At 33.4% G+C, this 17,230-nt stretch overlaps 1 protein-coding gene across 15 annotated transcripts in view; it reads right to left on the bottom strand.

Moving 5' to 3' along the window:
* The window catches only part of PPFIA2 (PTPRF interacting protein alpha 2), a 329,918-nt gene that overhangs the window by 95,120 nt on the left and 217,568 nt on the right, over positions 1 to 17,230 (bottom strand). For 13 of the 15 annotated variants that reach the window (XM_035338456.1, XM_035338451.1, XM_035338479.1 and 10 more), the window contains one exon: positions 14,990 to 15,064. The exons of the other annotated variants lie outside the window; for them this stretch is intronic. In XM_035338456.1, coding sequence (XP_035194347.1) covers positions 14,990 to 15,064 — 75 coding nt within the window. The remainder of the gene's footprint in view (positions 1 to 14,989; positions 15,065 to 17,230) is intronic. 15 annotated transcript variants of the gene reach the window in all.

Raw genomic sequence — 17,230 nt, 5'->3', positions numbered from 1 at the left:
TTTCTCTCTCTCTTTTTTCTTATTTATTTATTTATTTATTTATTTATTTTTTCAGTGAGGTAAAACAAAGTATTAAGGCAAAGAAACAGATTTTATTTACAAATTTTGTTTATTTTTTTTTTTTTTTTTTTTAACAGACAAGCAAATGCAGAATTTTGGAGCTATCCCTATATAAGATGAAATTAATTAAAACTTTCCAGAATTTTACAGACATTAACAAATGCACATTCTGACTTAATAAACCAAACTCATCATAAATCCATTAAGACCTTTTTAAAACAACAGATAAAAATTAATCTTCTTGAAGATGTCTTTCATGCCAAAATTCTTTAGTTTTTCCACTCAGCAGTGTAGGTTCTGAGCTTTCCAAACAGTTATATTTAAAAACACAATTATGAACTCAGAGTTTTTTTTTTTCACAACAGTTAGGAGGTGAGATAACTACAGACTGTGCAGCATTGTAAGCAACATTAGCCACACTTTGAGAAAACAAAAGAAAAGGAAAAAAAAAACAAACAAACAACTTTCCAGATTGCAGAAATAACTTTTCAAGGTGGGGATTGAAAACTTCAGCAATAACAGCCCCCCTTGGGGGCTCACTATGGGGAAGGAAAAATACACAGTGTTTTTTTTTTTTTTTTTTAACTTGGCAGTTTGTCCTCTTCCATTCAACTACTTAAATGAATCAGACAGATTTATAAGTTGGGCTTTTGTAACATTTTGAAAATTCACTTTTAAAATAAGTGTTCATATCTGACTGACAACCTCAGCTAGGTTTATGTTAGTCTGGATTCTGGTACATTTGCTTGCTAGTCAGGTAGTGAGTTTTCCAGAAAATTTACACAATTGAGCCAAAACATATCCTGACATGTCAAGAAAAAAACTACATTATTCAAAGACAAAAAATGGTAGGAGTTATGAATAGTACATATCTTCAATATTTTTCCACCATATATTCTTCTATCCCTTCATTTTTGAGTTTACTGACCTTTTATTAATACTGATGTTTAGGTTTCATTACTATGAAGAAATCCTCATTAAGGTGAGAGCAATCTCATGCGGAAATTTTTATAACCTTATTGATTAGACAGTGGTAGACCTAACGAAAACAGACCTTGTATGTTTGTGCATTATGGAGCTTAAAAAAGCAGGAAAATAAAATAAATAAATAAATCTCTATGCTTATATTCCTTAGTGGCCAAGAAGCATTGACCTATCATTGCTAGAAAGCCAGCATGTGCTAATGCAGCACAATAATTTATGTTCAGATTTATAGCAATGTTATTCAACGTGATCAGAGGGGCATTGTAAAAGATAGTTGGCCTAAAAAGTCAGTCAGATCTTTACCTTGTGGCAAAAGGGGGAGGTCATACACTGAGATCCAGCCCTGGGTGAGACTACTAACCATACTTGTGACCTTTCACTGTTGGTGGTTGGTGCTCACGATACCTATTGACAAGTTCTAGGTGTCACTGTTTTATCAACGTGTCTATGAGGGCACTTCTGTTTGTGGCCAGGGTACTGCGGTCCAGGGGTGGCCCATGGCTGGGGCACTCAGCTGGTTTCAGGGCCTCCTTCCATCCTCTGAGGCCATCAGTGAGTACTGTCTCTTTCTGAACCAAGTACCTGGATTGGCAGTCTTTTTTATGCTTTAAATGTAATAATACACCAATGTTTTGTGCTGGTAATAAGGCGATAGGCTTTATTAGTCTCCTTCACTTCATTATGAGTTCTGAACCAAATTAAGTTTTATTGTGAAAATAACTGCTTTGTGCTATTGCGCATGGTCTACAGCATGCACCATTTATTTCTATGATGTACTGGTAATGCTTTGTAAACAGAACAGAAGCCATTTAAAGCAATCGTGCAGTTACTATTATGAAAAAAATATCTGTCGGGATTTTTCACAGAAGATTACTGGGTACATTTCAGTACATTTTCTTCAGAAACTCTTACAAAAGTAAACAAAAAGGTGCTACTTTTAATTTGTCACAGAAATTATACAGTGAAACATGATACAGTGAATGAACTGTTTTTTACATAGGCTAGCACAATGGAAATATAATAACAAATATCAATTACATGGTTGTATCACAGGGTGTATTTGACAGCTACTGGCTAATTTCTCTCACTTTTTTTTTAAACCAAGCTCAACAAAACAGTAGCAAAATTATTATGCTTTCATTCTTACTCTCACAAAGACACTTGTAATGTACCCAAACCAGGATACAAAATCCCAAGAGTCCTTTAGTAGCAGAGGGCATTATTTCCAGCTGGCCAGAACTGAGAACAGATTTGGCAGAAATATTATGATCTTCACTGTTTACCACAATATATGACTTACTGAAATATATATACAGATATTACATATATATAGTATATGTAACATGTATTTATACACACCCTGCATATATGTATATATGAACATATATTTATATATGCACACTCTGCAAATATATATACACACATATATTTATGCATGGTGTGCATATATATATTTGTACGTTCAAACATATTTTTGATATCCAAGATATTGAAAAAAAATGTAATTGAAATAATGTGCATCTAGGGTTTTATGTATTTGCTCTTAATATATAAGCATTTAATTGATAACTACCAATGCTTAAGGTAAAAAAAAAAAGCTATTTACACTGCAAATCCATTTTCCTCCTCTGATTACATTAATATATTTATCTCTGAGTCAAAACAGTCTTCCCAAAATAACATTTTATATGTTTTCTCTGTATAGTGTAATCTTGAGAGTTTAAGAGTTTAGATTTATTTTAAGTGGACACGTCTGCTATGAAAAACCCACTGTTCTGCATGTGTAGTCATTTTTATTAGATTTTCCATATACTGTATCTGTATTAAAATCACCATCTGTGTTACTGATTGTACAAAACATGAAAATACAACAGATAGGGTATGATAAAAATCCAAAAAAAAAATGAACCTTACCCCAGAATTACAATTAAGAGTATCAAAACCCTGATCTGCATTCACGAAGAGAGGAAATCCCAACTTAAATCTTCTAACTCAGTATGTTGAAATCAAAGCACTGTACAGTGAATTAAAGTCTAAATTTCAGAAACTAAACCCCTTTAATTTTAGTAAAAATGTTAATATTTTTTTTCAGTGGCATTCTTACTGATAGCCATTTTCTAATGCAAAGAAATTACATATATATATATATATACATATATATATATTTGTAACTATGGATCCATGGATTATGCAGCTAAAGGTATACAATCTACACCATCCAGCTGCAATGTCAAGTGAGCTGGATCATTTCTCACAGATTGAACCAAATAAAATAAACTCTGTATGATGCCTGAGTTATTCCACCTATACATTGATAATATCTATCGATATGAATAAAGCTTATTAAATATTTTCTAATGCTGACATTCAAGACATCATCCAAGATCCAAAAGAATTGTGTCTAATTTTCTCAATCAAAACTGAAATATTTTTTACATTTTTGATCCTAAGTAAAATTATTTCTATATTCACTTCTGTTTCAGACACACAATGGGAACTTGTTTGTACTCATTAAAAAAAAAAGTTTTTAAAAATCTCATGATATGTGTACTTATTGAGATAAGCATTTACCAAGATACACTTATTCCCCCAGCATTTACCAAGATACACCCCTCTTTCTTCTTATTTCTCTCACAAATATTTTAACACTAAGCAATTTTATCAGTTAGCAGACCAGCATAAAAATGTAAACAATTTTCTTGGTATTGTCCATCAAATATAGATTCTGTTTGTCAGACTTGTGGACCTTGCTCTGTCTAATGACAAATGAGAGCCAATATAGACCTTTGAGTGGAAAATTACCCTTAATTCATGTTATTGCTGACACAGCTCACAGACATTAGCTTTTACCATCTTGCTAGTTAACTGTGTTATGAATCTGGAGAATAGTCAAGTGCACTGTTGGGCTGAGGTGATCTAATATGAAAATGAAAATTATATATATTCTGGTTCATGTTAATTAGAATATTGATTAATAAATATAAATGCATTGAAGCTTAAAGTTGATTTTATTTATTGACTTGAGTCATTAACTAAAATCTTTTATTCAAATGTAGCATGTAAGGCCAATTTAAAATTTTAATTTAAAATTTTGATTATGGAGAGTAATAGGCATAAAACATAATACTGTGATCTCGTTACACTATTTAATACCTGTTTTGAGAGTTAGCGGATGTAGATGTTCTTAACAAATCAAGTAATGTTTAACAAATAAACACAAAATTGCTTAATTGTTACAAAAATGCACATTAACTAAATAATAAAATAATATATTGTTCCAGCAGATCATAAACAAAGCAAAATGGGTACATGTTTTGTATTTTCATCAAGATGAATGCACAAGAAGATTGTTAAGGATAAAGAATAAACAAGACTGATTCTTGCAGTGATATTATCTTGATCCCCTTGAACATCTCATTTGACAATGTCAAATGACCCTGAAGCTGATGCAGATGAAAAGATAATCAGCTGTGTTCTTAAACCTGAATTTATACATCTAGTGCATGGTAAAATGGCATATATTTCAAAGCCTATGAATCCCAAAATAACAGATCAAACAGAAGTGATGTATTCTTTTTGATGTCTTATGAAAAGGCAGTGTGCATACTCTGAGCAAATTAAACATTAGGCATTAAAATTTTCAATGATATTCTTTGTAAAAAGCAATAGCAAGCCCTATAATGCAAATCAGCTAAGAGTAACTTTAAATATATGCTATGTTCTTTACTTTAACAAGTTAGTGTGTTTAAAGTAAGGCATTTGCTAACATAACCTTGTGATACCAAGGTCAAGGAATTGTATGCCATTAATTTGTAAGCTACCTAAACAGGCTGCCAAATACATGATTTTGAATTCAATCTGAAATTATCCCAGTGTCAAATCTCATGCTGACTGTGAACAATCTCTAAGCAAAACATATACAAATAACCTTCCCGTTTAATAATCTCCTGGAGTTTCAGGTGTACAAGCAAACTACTGTGAAACATGCTCAGCCGCACCTCTGGTTCCTGCCATCCCTGCTTTCTTCCCTTAATTATTTCTTTGGCTGTCTTACCATGTCCCCTCTCTCCTTTTATTCTACTCTGGGTGAGGAATAGGTGGTAAATAAAAAATCCATGGAACCTGTGCTAGAAACTTAGACTTCTCCTACTCTGTAATTATCTGGAATAAAATAGAAAAGATATAAGATCCGTTTATAACTCTGAGACATGTTCTTTAACTTTGTTTGTTATTGATCTATTTGCTGTTTTGCAGAAATGTCAGGCATACTCCATGATCCCTATTTACTGTTGAGTGTAATGCATTGTAGAGACCCTCAAAATAATGCCAATAACTGAATTTCACATGAAAATGAAAACTTTTCATACATGCTGATTAACTGCAGAATGGTTGTATTTAGTATTGAGCCCTGAACAGTATGTCCTATTGTCATTTAGACTGACTTGGACTGTCATGGAGAATACTATCATTCCCTCCCTGCTTGCAGTCCCAGTCCATTAAAAACAAAACAAAACAAAAAATAAAACAAACATACAAACAAAAAAACAGGCATGCAGCTGGGTAAGGACTTGTACTCACCAATTTAACTCCTCAGCATGGAGTTATGAAATGGTGAACCTCCTAGGATTCATGCAGTGTACCAGGATTTATGCAGTGTACCAGGACAACAATTGCCTGGCATATGGTGCAAGTGGCTAGACACTGTAACAGCCATCAGCTGTCAAAAATCAAGTTATGAAATTCAGTTGTGTTTATCTACCAATGCTTATGAAATGGATAATTATGCCCATGAAATCTGTTGGATTGCACCCTACTTTTTCTTCTGTAGGAACAATAAAACCCAATTAAAGTAACCTCAGTGCTTTCAGGAGCAAGAATAATCAGAAAGCACCAGATCAGCCTGACTCTTGTGATATTCTCAGAGCTCTTACGATGCTAAAAAGGAGTAAGTGATGGTTGCCATGTGTATTGCACAGGTCACTGTGCTACCTTTGCTTTATAGGAATGCCCTCCATTCCACAGCAGTACAAGCAACTGGTGCTGCAAGACATAGTTAAACTAAACATGCTGTGGAGCAGGAAGCATGTTTTATTATTGTTTGTACAATGAAATGGAGCACTGTTCCTTTACTGGAGCTCTGTTGAGAATGTAGTAATGGAATAAAAATGAATAGTAAAAATGTGCAGTAAAAGCACTCAAATATAAATGTGAAGGTGGAATATATCGCTCCTAAATTTACAAATTAACAAATAAATAAATAAATCTGTAGCCCTCTTGTTTGAATTAAGTTTAGAACAAATTTTGTTGTGCAAATAGGAAGAGAGTTTCACCCCAAATGCAAAAGTCTGAAAACTTAGGCAACAGGTATCATAAAAATAAGAATGTAACTTCTAAAAATAAATGTAGAATGAATACTTCTCACAGATTTCCTAGCTCCTTTTCTCAAATTATTTAGACCAGTGTCAAAAGAAAAAAAAATGTAAAAGAATCAAATTTCATCATGACTTGCTTTACAGTATTGAAGGTGACAGGAAAGACTTTTAAGGACTTATAAAATGAAATGTTATTTAAAAGTTTGTGATGCTTTTCTAATGTGAAGTAACAGGTAGGAAAACACTTCTAGGGGGAGAACTGCCTGATGAGTGAGGGCATATGGAAGTGTTCATGTACTAAGGACTGAAACAGGAAAACTTTTTGGTCAGTGTGAGGTATTAAAAGCAAAGCTGAGCCTCCCTCTGTTCCAGAGAAAGTGAGTAAGAAGAAATGGGAGATCCAGCAGGTGGACATTATAGCCAGAGCAACAAGGTAGGAAGAGGATCTCCACAAATTCTTGCAGGAAAAAATCCTGTTATTGTTCTACAATAATGAATTTAGTGCATGCATTTGTTTCCCAGAATATGCACAGTGTCCAGACAATGGGCCAAAAAGGTTACATTTTTCATTAGAGTAGGGGTAGCTAACTTGTTTTCAGAATTAATTAGAACAGCCTAGAAACACTTCTTAAAATACACACATAAGGAACTATATATATAGTTATACATATATAGGATTAGTTTATGCTTATTTTGATGAAAAATCTAACTTTCAAGGAGTTTGGAGAAAAGATTTGGAGGAAACTGGAATTTTTTGCTCTCCAGTCATCATTTCTTCAGAGGTAAAACCAAAGCACTAATCCATCAGTGTCTCTAATCGGGGGGACCAAGGTTTCATTAAGTCAAATATTTCTGTCAGATTAAAAAAGAAGATATGAAGAGATTTGCAAAATAGATTTCAAACATCTAGCTTTCTGCTCTTTTAATGTATATTTAAGCAATTGCTTCACAGCTGCACAGCAGGTTTGAGGGAACAGCAAAGAAAGAGGAATTAGCAAATCACATTTTCCATAGCTTTTTGCCTTTTGTCATGTTCCGTTAAGCATTATCTTACAAAAATTTTATTATTTTCTTCAGAAAGCACAATTTACAGCTTATAACAATTTAAGAATAATTTGTATATGCTTATTGATACAGGAACCTCATGGAAGAAAAACCAGGTGTGCAACAGATCTCAAGCTGTTTTGTGGGTGATAGGGGTGAAACAGCTCTATTCTTTGGTGATTAAACTCTGACACTGGGATTCAGTTTAGTCAAAATTCTTTGTATAACAAAACCTATTACAAAGTTTCACAGGTACATAAAATGAAGTATTAGCTGTGAACCAAGGTCTTTAAGACAACAATATTGCAGTGGAGATGCTTATAATTTCTGTTGAATCTGACTCCTTCATTAACAGCAATAACATCATGAAGCAGACTAATCCATTCATATGTAAAGACAGCACTTCATGCTCTCTTTTCTGCTAATCAGTCTTTCCTACAAAGTTGTTTCTTCTGAAGAATACATAGAAGGCAGTCAAATTAGATGAAAAATCCATGCATAATCTGAACACTGACATCAGTATTTTAGAATTTGCTACAGGTCGTTACACACTAAACAGAGGTGTAAGAGAATACAGCATTTCATGATCTCTGTTGAAAATGCCTTAGGACATTTGGACAGCTACACAATCCTGCTCTCTGAAATCATTTTAGCAAATACTAAAGTTACTGAAGTTATATTTAACATATATTACTGGGTTGTCAACAGTAGGCAGTGGCCTACACATATATAGGTCTAAAATATGCACAAAATCATTATCTGCTGTCACTGTAGAAAATCTTTTCATTTTGTACTCAGAATTGTTTAGAAAACTTTTCTGAATAGAAAGTATTATTTATGTAATACTAAGAAGCAATTTTTGCAAGTGGAATGGTGATGTTTGTCCCAAACATGTCCATAGAAATTAATGCTTTTAAGTGACTATCTGGAAAATGCCTTGGAGTTTAGACCTATGCTGCTCAGACTTTAGTGAAAAATGCTTATGATGATGGAAATGCAAAGATCAGACTTACTGCCCTCAATATCCACAAGGAATTTGAAGTTTTGTTCCTCTGATACCTTAGATCAGAGTAAGTTGGGGACATAAATTAGAATACCTGTAGCAACTTAACTGATTTTTTTTTTTGCCTTTTTTTTTTTTTTTTTTTTTTTTTCACCTCATAAAAAATAAGGCAGTGAAGGATATAATTTTCGGCCTCTTCAGCTGCCATGCCACACATCCTAATTGTATAGAAATCTAAATTAATACTGTGGGACATGGAATATAAGAAGCAGCCACAAATGCATTGTTTTGCTTCATTACTGCATTTAAAATAAGGGCAACAATAGCTTTTTGCAGAGTTAACATTTAACTAGGCAGTTAAGGTTAAAGGTAAAATGAAAAGCAATTACATATAGGACATAAAGATTACATTTCAAAACAAAACAAAATATTTGTATTATGTGCAAGTTTGCAGGAAAGGCATAATTTGTCACAGTAACACAGACATTTAAAAATATGATTCAGACTACAAAAAGGTTTATCCAGAGTTAGACCTGTGTAAAGTTATAGCTTAAAAAAAAAAAAAAGAATAATATTAACACGTAGGAGAGAGTTTACAAAGCAATAATTTTCACTTTTACTATTCTTAGAAAATATGGTGAAATCTATATTAAGATTATTTCAGATTTTTCACAGAAAACATGCATCTAGCCTAGGCTTTTTTTTTATTTTTTATTTTTTATTTCATCCTATTTCATCCAGAGATTCTAAATCCATCAATTTTTCAATTTTGGATCGAGGAAATATTGGGTATATTAGATATTCAAAAATGAAAATATTATTTTTCTCAAAGTATTATTTTAATAACATTTCTACTCCAAAAATCTCCTTGTACTCCCATACAAAGGCTAAGGCCACCAAGAAACTCCTGTACCACAAAGTGTCTCAGGCTAATAGGAGCTGAAACTCTCTAACAGCTAGGGTTTAAAAACATGCTTTCACATGTAGCTCTTGGTAACAAGAATACACCATAGTTAGCTGAATTTTTATTTATATATATATCAAATACTGAAGAATATTTCAGTAGCATTAATGGCAGAGCAAACATCCACAGCATTCCTCAATGTCAGAGTCAAAACCTTCCATAACTCTTGAATACATCTGCATTTTGTACTTGTTTCTTGACTTGTACTACATAGCAAAAGCTAGGCAATTAACATGGCATTTGAAAGTTCTTTCATGATATCCATAGCACCCTACCAGCTACTAGGAGGAAAAATAACTCTGTCCTAACTGAAACCAGGACACATGAATAAGTGAAATAAGTTTTCTGGTGCTTCTGGTATAGAATATAAAGATTCTTAAATCACAAATCACCCTTTCTCTTCAGTTGATATAAATAATTTATGGATGCTTTCATGTATGCTATAGAAAACAACAACAACAAAAACAATAACAAAACACATTAGGGTACCATGATGAATAAACTAATGCACTGTTAGTTAGGAAGAAACACACTGCATAAATAAGAGAATGTATGCAGTTATAGTATCATGGGCCAAATCTGCAATCTCTCTAATAGCTCCCGGAGTTAAATTTATCCTCAAGTTGTTGAGTAAAATTCTGTAGAAGCAAGAGGAAGTTGTAACAATGAGGTTTTGAAAGGCAGCCTGAGTGTTTTAAATATAATCTATGTGTCAATTGACGGAACCAATATCATCTTTGGCATTTTCAACCAGCACAGGCATTTTCAACAAATGCTGAAGAAAAGCGTATGGTGGAACAATGATACAGAACCTCAAACCAGTAATTTCTCTAATTTCAAAAAGTATATCCTTGAGATAATAAATGTAATTAATGCTATATTTTCAATGGTACATTTTCTACTAATGAGGATTTTTTTTTTTTTTTAAAAAAAACATCAAACCACAATTATATTGAACAGAAACAAACAAAGGTTTTGGAAAGACACTTTTAACACAAATCTTAACAGCACAGAAAGATTATACAAGGGTTGTATAAATGTCTGAGAAGGGCAGGAGAAAATTTGTATGCAAAGTGCTGTACTTTAAAAACATGACTTAGTCCCACTGTAAAACCATGTATAAAACTTAATTTTACATACCAGCTTTGGGAAAAAAGCTTTAAAGGTTATTTTGGGGGAAAATTGTTGAGAGTTCTGGGAAACAGTGAAATTTCTTAGTGTAAATCAAAACTGTTGTCATTTACAACTTTACACTGGAGCAGAAATGGATTTAGAACATCAGTATGGGCCATGCTATCACCTGTCTATATTCCATCTACATTCTGTGCCCTTTGGAACCCACTAGAGCTTGAGTTCCTGATGATATATAGGGCTAATAAAGTATCTCAGTGTGTATGCACATGCTGCAGTTTAGCATACTTTTAAAAAAGACTCATGCTCATAATACTAATTAGAGGATCTCAAGAGCTGTGGAACAAAAGTGGTTATCTTGTCAGTAATTTAAATACTGAAGTTAATTTCCATGAAGATCATAAATGACAAAACCAAGAAGGAAAAATCACATCCCACATCCCTTGCAAATGAGATTCATTCTTCTCAAATTAGTGTGTAAAGAGGAACATGGTTCACAGAACCTTGCTGGAATTTGCAAATGTTTGTATGCTCACTAAGAAACGTCTTCAAAATGTTCATCTGCCTTCAAAATGTTCATAAACAGACACTATTGTTCTATTGAGCTTTGGTATTGGCTGTACCACTTGCAGCTTGTATAATTGCTAGCTGCAAATTATAACCTTCAGCCACAACTATTTGGAGAGACCGTGGGTTATGGGAAACCAGATAAAATACTGCATCATTTTAAAAGCATCTGAGGGGTAAGCAAATGTAACTCTGTTTTACAGTAATTTTAACTAAAAGTGGTTGGTAAATCCTTCTGAAAATTGTTAACAATATCTGCTATTCATGTAAGCTACAACAGACACAATGAATAGGACAACATCTTCCAGTTGTGAACAGATAATGGCTTCTAATGTAAGGATAAAAGAAATAAAAATTATAATTTCTTGTATATCACATGATAATTGCCAAAAAAAGCAAATATTGTAAGTACAATGGAATTAATTACTGTAGAGTTATCTTACCACAGTCTGCATGAAAACTCTCCAACTTCAACCCAGACTGCCTTTATATTTAAGGGCTTTTGTACACTCACAAATTAATTGCAGCAAGATAAAATATATAGTCAAATATTTTTTTTTCCCTTCCCAGTAAAACATAAATTTAAATTATTTTAAATCTAGTGTTTAAGGATAATAGAGGTCCATTTTATACCTCTCCCATATTTAAACTCCACTGCCTGATTTCAGTGAGCTTCCACTGTTTGTCTAAGACACACAAATTTAGCTGCCTATGCCTTAAGTGTCTGCATCTGAGCTTGTTATAAGTCAGTTGCCTAACATAGGTGCTCAGTTTCATTGTAGTGGAGAGGAATTTTCCTTCCCCACCTCTGGCTCCAGACAAATGCAGCTCTCCTGCCCATTTTATTTCACATCTGGCAGCCCTGGCAGACAGTTTACCTGGCAGACCAGATTTCCACAGACTACAGTAAAATTTTTGACATCCAGTTCACGTGTAGATACCCAAGTTAAAGAGTCCTAATTCTGAGCTGAATCCTATGCTCTGTAAAATACTGAATAGTTTACTGGTAAATACATTTTAAAGAGATTACGTTTTACAGCTTAAGTATCCTGTACACCATCTTAATACAATTTAAAACCAAGATTTCATACACAGTAAGATAAAGTAACTGAACCATGTAACTCTTCCTCCAAAACAAACATAAGGGTTCCCTTGATGACTTGATGAACTCCTTATACTTTGTAGAGAGAATTGGCTGTTTACCATATCACAAATTGCTAACATTTAAAAAATATTACATGCAATCAAAATAATTTCTGTACAGCATTTATTTGAAAAGAAGATAAACTTATATTCACTTTTTAATAGAAACTATTGCCATCACAGATTCAAACCAGCAATGAACTGGTTGGTGTATATTCTTGCTTTTGAAAAGTTCAACCAAATCAACAACAGGGACTTATGCCATATCAATAGTAAGTATTGGAACTGCAGACCAAGGTCCTTCTCTCTTACCATTATGTGATTACATATAAATGTTACCTTCACAGGCTAAGTTCACCCAATGGCTTAATCTGTCCATCTCAATTGCCCCTACAATTTCAAGCCACTGAGTGTAAAAATTCCCTTTCCATATGAAGTCCTTTTAAGATGGTGTTGGGAACTACAGCTGAAATCAGCTTTGCTAGAGTTCCAGATGTTTTCACACTCATTGCTATGCATGTAATGAGTTAAAAAGACTGTTAAATGAGAGATTATTTACTATCTACAGACAAAAAGCTACAGTCTCTCTCTCTGTCTCCCTCCTGCCCCCTTTTATATACAGCTATTTCCAATACAAGTACTCATCTTACATTGATATGTATATGAAACGTCTGCTGTTTCTCATTGTTGCCATGCATCAGAGCCACAGTCACAAGCTAGGCATTTCAGAGAAACGTGCTACCTTAACAGATAGATTTCTACTATTTTTTATCCCTGAATCTGATTTTCATTGTATACTTAATCATATCCTCATCTAATCAGGGGGCAAATTTACTGTCATCATTTTATGTTTGGATATAGTTCTGAGTATGTAGTACACTCTTACAATCAGTATGAGAAAATGGATGTGAAAGCAAATATATTCTCATGGGAGAACAGACACTGAATGACAGGAATATGGAAATCACTGTAAAGCATATGTTCAATTCCCTTGGAAACTTGGCCCATTTATTTTCATATATAGTATGATAAATTTTTAAAGCCATTTATTGTCTGTGCATTCACTGTGGAACCTAGTATAAAAACAGACTTACACATTGTGATTGTCTAATTACTTTTGGCTCATTTAAATAACCAATTTTTTGAAGTGGAAACTGGGATACCAGTATTCTGATTGTGTCATGTCATGCTTTGCTGATTAAATGTCCATCTAAATGCTTTTAGTATCATACAGACACAAAGACTTCATATTATTTCTATGGATTTGGGGAAAGAAAGGCTATGAAAATACTATTTCAAGCTCATTTCATTGTACACGTTTAACTAATTTTCTTTCAATCTCCAAATAATAAGGCAATGCTCTAAAGACCTGGTCCCATGCCCAGTGAAGTGAACTTGTATTTACTTGGGTCATGAATGGAAGGGATCTGAGGAATGGGATGCATCTCAATTGACTTGACTGTCCAAAAGGACTGGTTCCTATTTAACAAGCGCTAGTACAAATAACACATTAGTTGAGTCATATAAACCCAAGTATTCTGAACTTTCTGAAATAGAACAGCAAAAGAAGGATTTTATTTTACAGATAAAGTAACTGCGTGTTATCTGTTCAAAGAAAAGGGGTGATTCGTAATATCTGGTTCATAGCTCATAAAAAAGAAACACTAATAAATTGCAGATCCTGTTTTCAAGAAGTTACTTTAAGAAAGTACCTTCTCCTAGCTTAATATAGGGGAGGAAAAAACAAAACAAAACAAAACAAAAACTACTTGAGTACTATCTATTTTATGTTATCATAGATTATTCTGAATTGAATGGTATTCCATTTTCCTTTAATAATTTGGTAGTAGTTTAACTTTGCCTTAAGTTGTTTTCAGTTTCTGTCTTAAGGCTGAGTAAAAGGACACCAGTAAATGGACATAACCCAAAATAGCTTTCATCTTATTATCTTGCTTGTTTAGCTTACATTAAACAGTGTGAAAGGCACCTGTCAGGAGGAGATTCAGAATGCGATGGGGATAACAAAGTGACTAGCCAACTCCATTATTTATATTGTCAGGCCTCAGCATTGTCTCCTTAGGGTTTAAAATTCCTATCTATATTTGTGAGTGCTTGCATGTATAATACAATTAGGTGCTGTTCATCCTTTTGAACAAAAGATTATGGTAACAGTCTGCAAGTTTACTTACAGGTGAAAAATCTCTTGTCTAAATTCACAGGAGTAATATGGCACAACAGTTCACCATGAAATACTGAGCTTAAAAGGGTAGAGAAACCGAAATTTTGACATCAACTATAAAGTTTTTCCTCCAGTAAGTTTTAAAATGTCAATGTTAATACGTATCATGTATATATATGTGTTTTCCTTAATTTTATAGTATAATAGAAATTCAAGTTATTAAATTTCTTATAGGATCTGACAGATTAGTTGTTTCACTCTTTTTTCATGTCCAATAAAAAATTTGAGGGCCTGTCACTAGTTCCTGAGTTGCGGTTTGCTCACAAGAGAAAAACAGAATAAATTAGGGAACAAAAGGTTGTATTAATCTGATAAGCACCTTAAACAAGCCTTGCTGAGCAGTTTATTCAGAATGTAATTTATCTTTTTTTTTTTTTTTTTTTTTTTTTTTCCTGAGAGGCTTAAGAAAAGTGACTGGGAACACACAGGACAGAATATTACAGAAATTGAACCTCAAAAGGGGAGAAAGTGTTTTATGTTACCTCCTGGTTAGCAGCAGCTAGTTCTTCTTCCAGTGCAGAGACTCTTTCTAAAGAAACCCTCAGTCGCTCCCTTACCTAGAAGAAAAATCAAAATATGTGCAGTAACGTAATCTATATCAGTCTTTAAAGTTAATATAATCTGCCATACGCACTACAGTATGCCCTGCCAGTCTGTAGGTACGAGTGTTGCATCCTTTCATAAGACATACTCTCTAGTAAACGTTGAAACCTAACTATAGAAAGACTAACACACAAAACTAGGTGTCAAACTTTAAATAGCGTACTGCTGTTCCACAGTGCCTATAATCTGATGGAATATACAACAATTGCAAATATTCTAAGACCACATTATGCATAAAAATGTTATTCACAAGCATCTTTTATAAAAGGTAAGGAAAAAAAACATTGGCAAATGTGTTAAGTCCACTCCACGGTAGATAATCTGCTCATAGTAATTGAATGCAATGAATTCATTGAAAAAGTAACTTGCAGCATTGCCTTCAGGCACACACATTAAAGATTTTTCATATCATCTTGCAGTTTGTTTGGGTTTTAAAAAAATCATAAACAAGTTAGACTCTCAAAAGCAGAAGTGTGTGCTGTGCTTCAGAGATGTTCCTGTTGTAAGTAAGTCTATGATTTACACCATTAATAATAATAACTAACAGCAGCAACAACAATAATAATTCAATACCTCTGAAGACATTACTGTTGTTTGAGCACCTTGGCTCAGCATCAGCTCATGTAACTGCAGGTAACCTAAGCTAGCAGTGTGGGCACCAGGCTCTCAATATGATCGAAAGGCAGAGCTGACCTAAAATGAGCTTCAGTGCTGTGTGTTGGTGACTTTCCCTCTTCTGACTGGGATCTTATGGCAACTCTTCTCCTAAATTACACAACTTCATTAGGCACCTCACCTTAAATGACTTGCCAAAATTCAGCATATATTTCAACTCCCATTCCCACTGCACTGTGTTAGTTCCAGCTTATGATCTAAGGACATTTAAGGCTGTTAGTGGTGTTTGTAGAGAAAGCTAATATATTGTATTAGATCAGTAGATTCAGCTGCAAAACAAAGCAAAGCAAAAATTAATCATTCAGGTACGATGAAACATTGTACATTATCATGTATGTACAATTGTTTCCAGACCCTTGGCAAATATGGGAGAGCCCCGAAAAGGATGTTTATGCCCCAAAGCTTTCATAATTTTTCCAGTGATAACTCCTAGTCTAATAAGTGCCATTTCCTTTCTTTGCATACTTTATTTTCCCTTACTACTGATAGTGAAAGCCAAATATTGCTAGAAGACTCACTAAATCACAAGAAAGGTTTACATTCAGTAGATGAAAATTACTTATTAGCTAACCTACAACGTAGAATGTACACTATTTTTGTTCTACCTCAATTTTAAAACTATTAAAATCTCAAGATCAAATACAAATTCAGGAAACAAACACAAAAAATAAAACTTATGCAGTACTTTGAGTATGTAATGCAGTACTCATTACCTACTTCAACTTTATTTATGTAAAATTATGTAGTTATAAATTATTTGATTACTCTCAGGTAACTATAGTTTTACTATATACTAAACTAGGTTGTTAGCCTTAAGACAACAGAAAGTATGAGTGACAGGTGCTCAAAGAAACAAAAGAAAAATGAGCTGAAAAGGCTTAAGATATAAGAAATATGAAGATGCCCCCAAGAATAAAAAGAACTCTATTCCTTTACCTTTAGCACTATAAGAAAAAAAAAAAAAAAAAAAAAGTAAAAGTAAGTTTGTTAATGATCCCAGAGATACATGTTCTAGCTTAAATGGGCATTTCATGTAGGGTTTGAATATGTAATCAACAGCTTAGCTGCAGTAACTGACTGTGTCTGTTCTTCAACTAACCAAATGAAGTTTAAGTCATCCTGAAGTGGCAGTTCAGGATGCCTTTCATCTGTGAGGCAGATGAATTTCTTCATAATTTCCATGCAATTATATCTTTCACAAAAATACTTCACACCAAAAAGATAATGCATTCTCTCTATAGTTGAAAATCTGTTACCGTTTAAATAGCTGAAAAAGAGTTCTTGCTTCATTTGACTTTCCTTTTTTTTTTAAAAAAAAATAAATTAAATCATATATCTACTTAAAAACCAGCATTATTTCTACAGTTCTCCCACCTTCCAAGGGCAGTTTGATGACCTGTTTCCCTATCCAGATGGACAAAAGTCCAAGGCAGCATGAATCCACC

This window comes from Oxyura jamaicensis, chromosome 1, assembly GCF_011077185.1.
Source record: "Oxyura jamaicensis isolate SHBP4307 breed ruddy duck chromosome 1, BPBGC_Ojam_1.0, whole genome shotgun sequence".
NCBI classification, from domain to species: domain Eukaryota; kingdom Metazoa; phylum Chordata; class Aves; order Anseriformes; family Anatidae; genus Oxyura; species Oxyura jamaicensis.
Note: the sequence above shows the minus strand (reverse complement) of the source record. Positions and strands in the feature narration are given on the sequence as shown.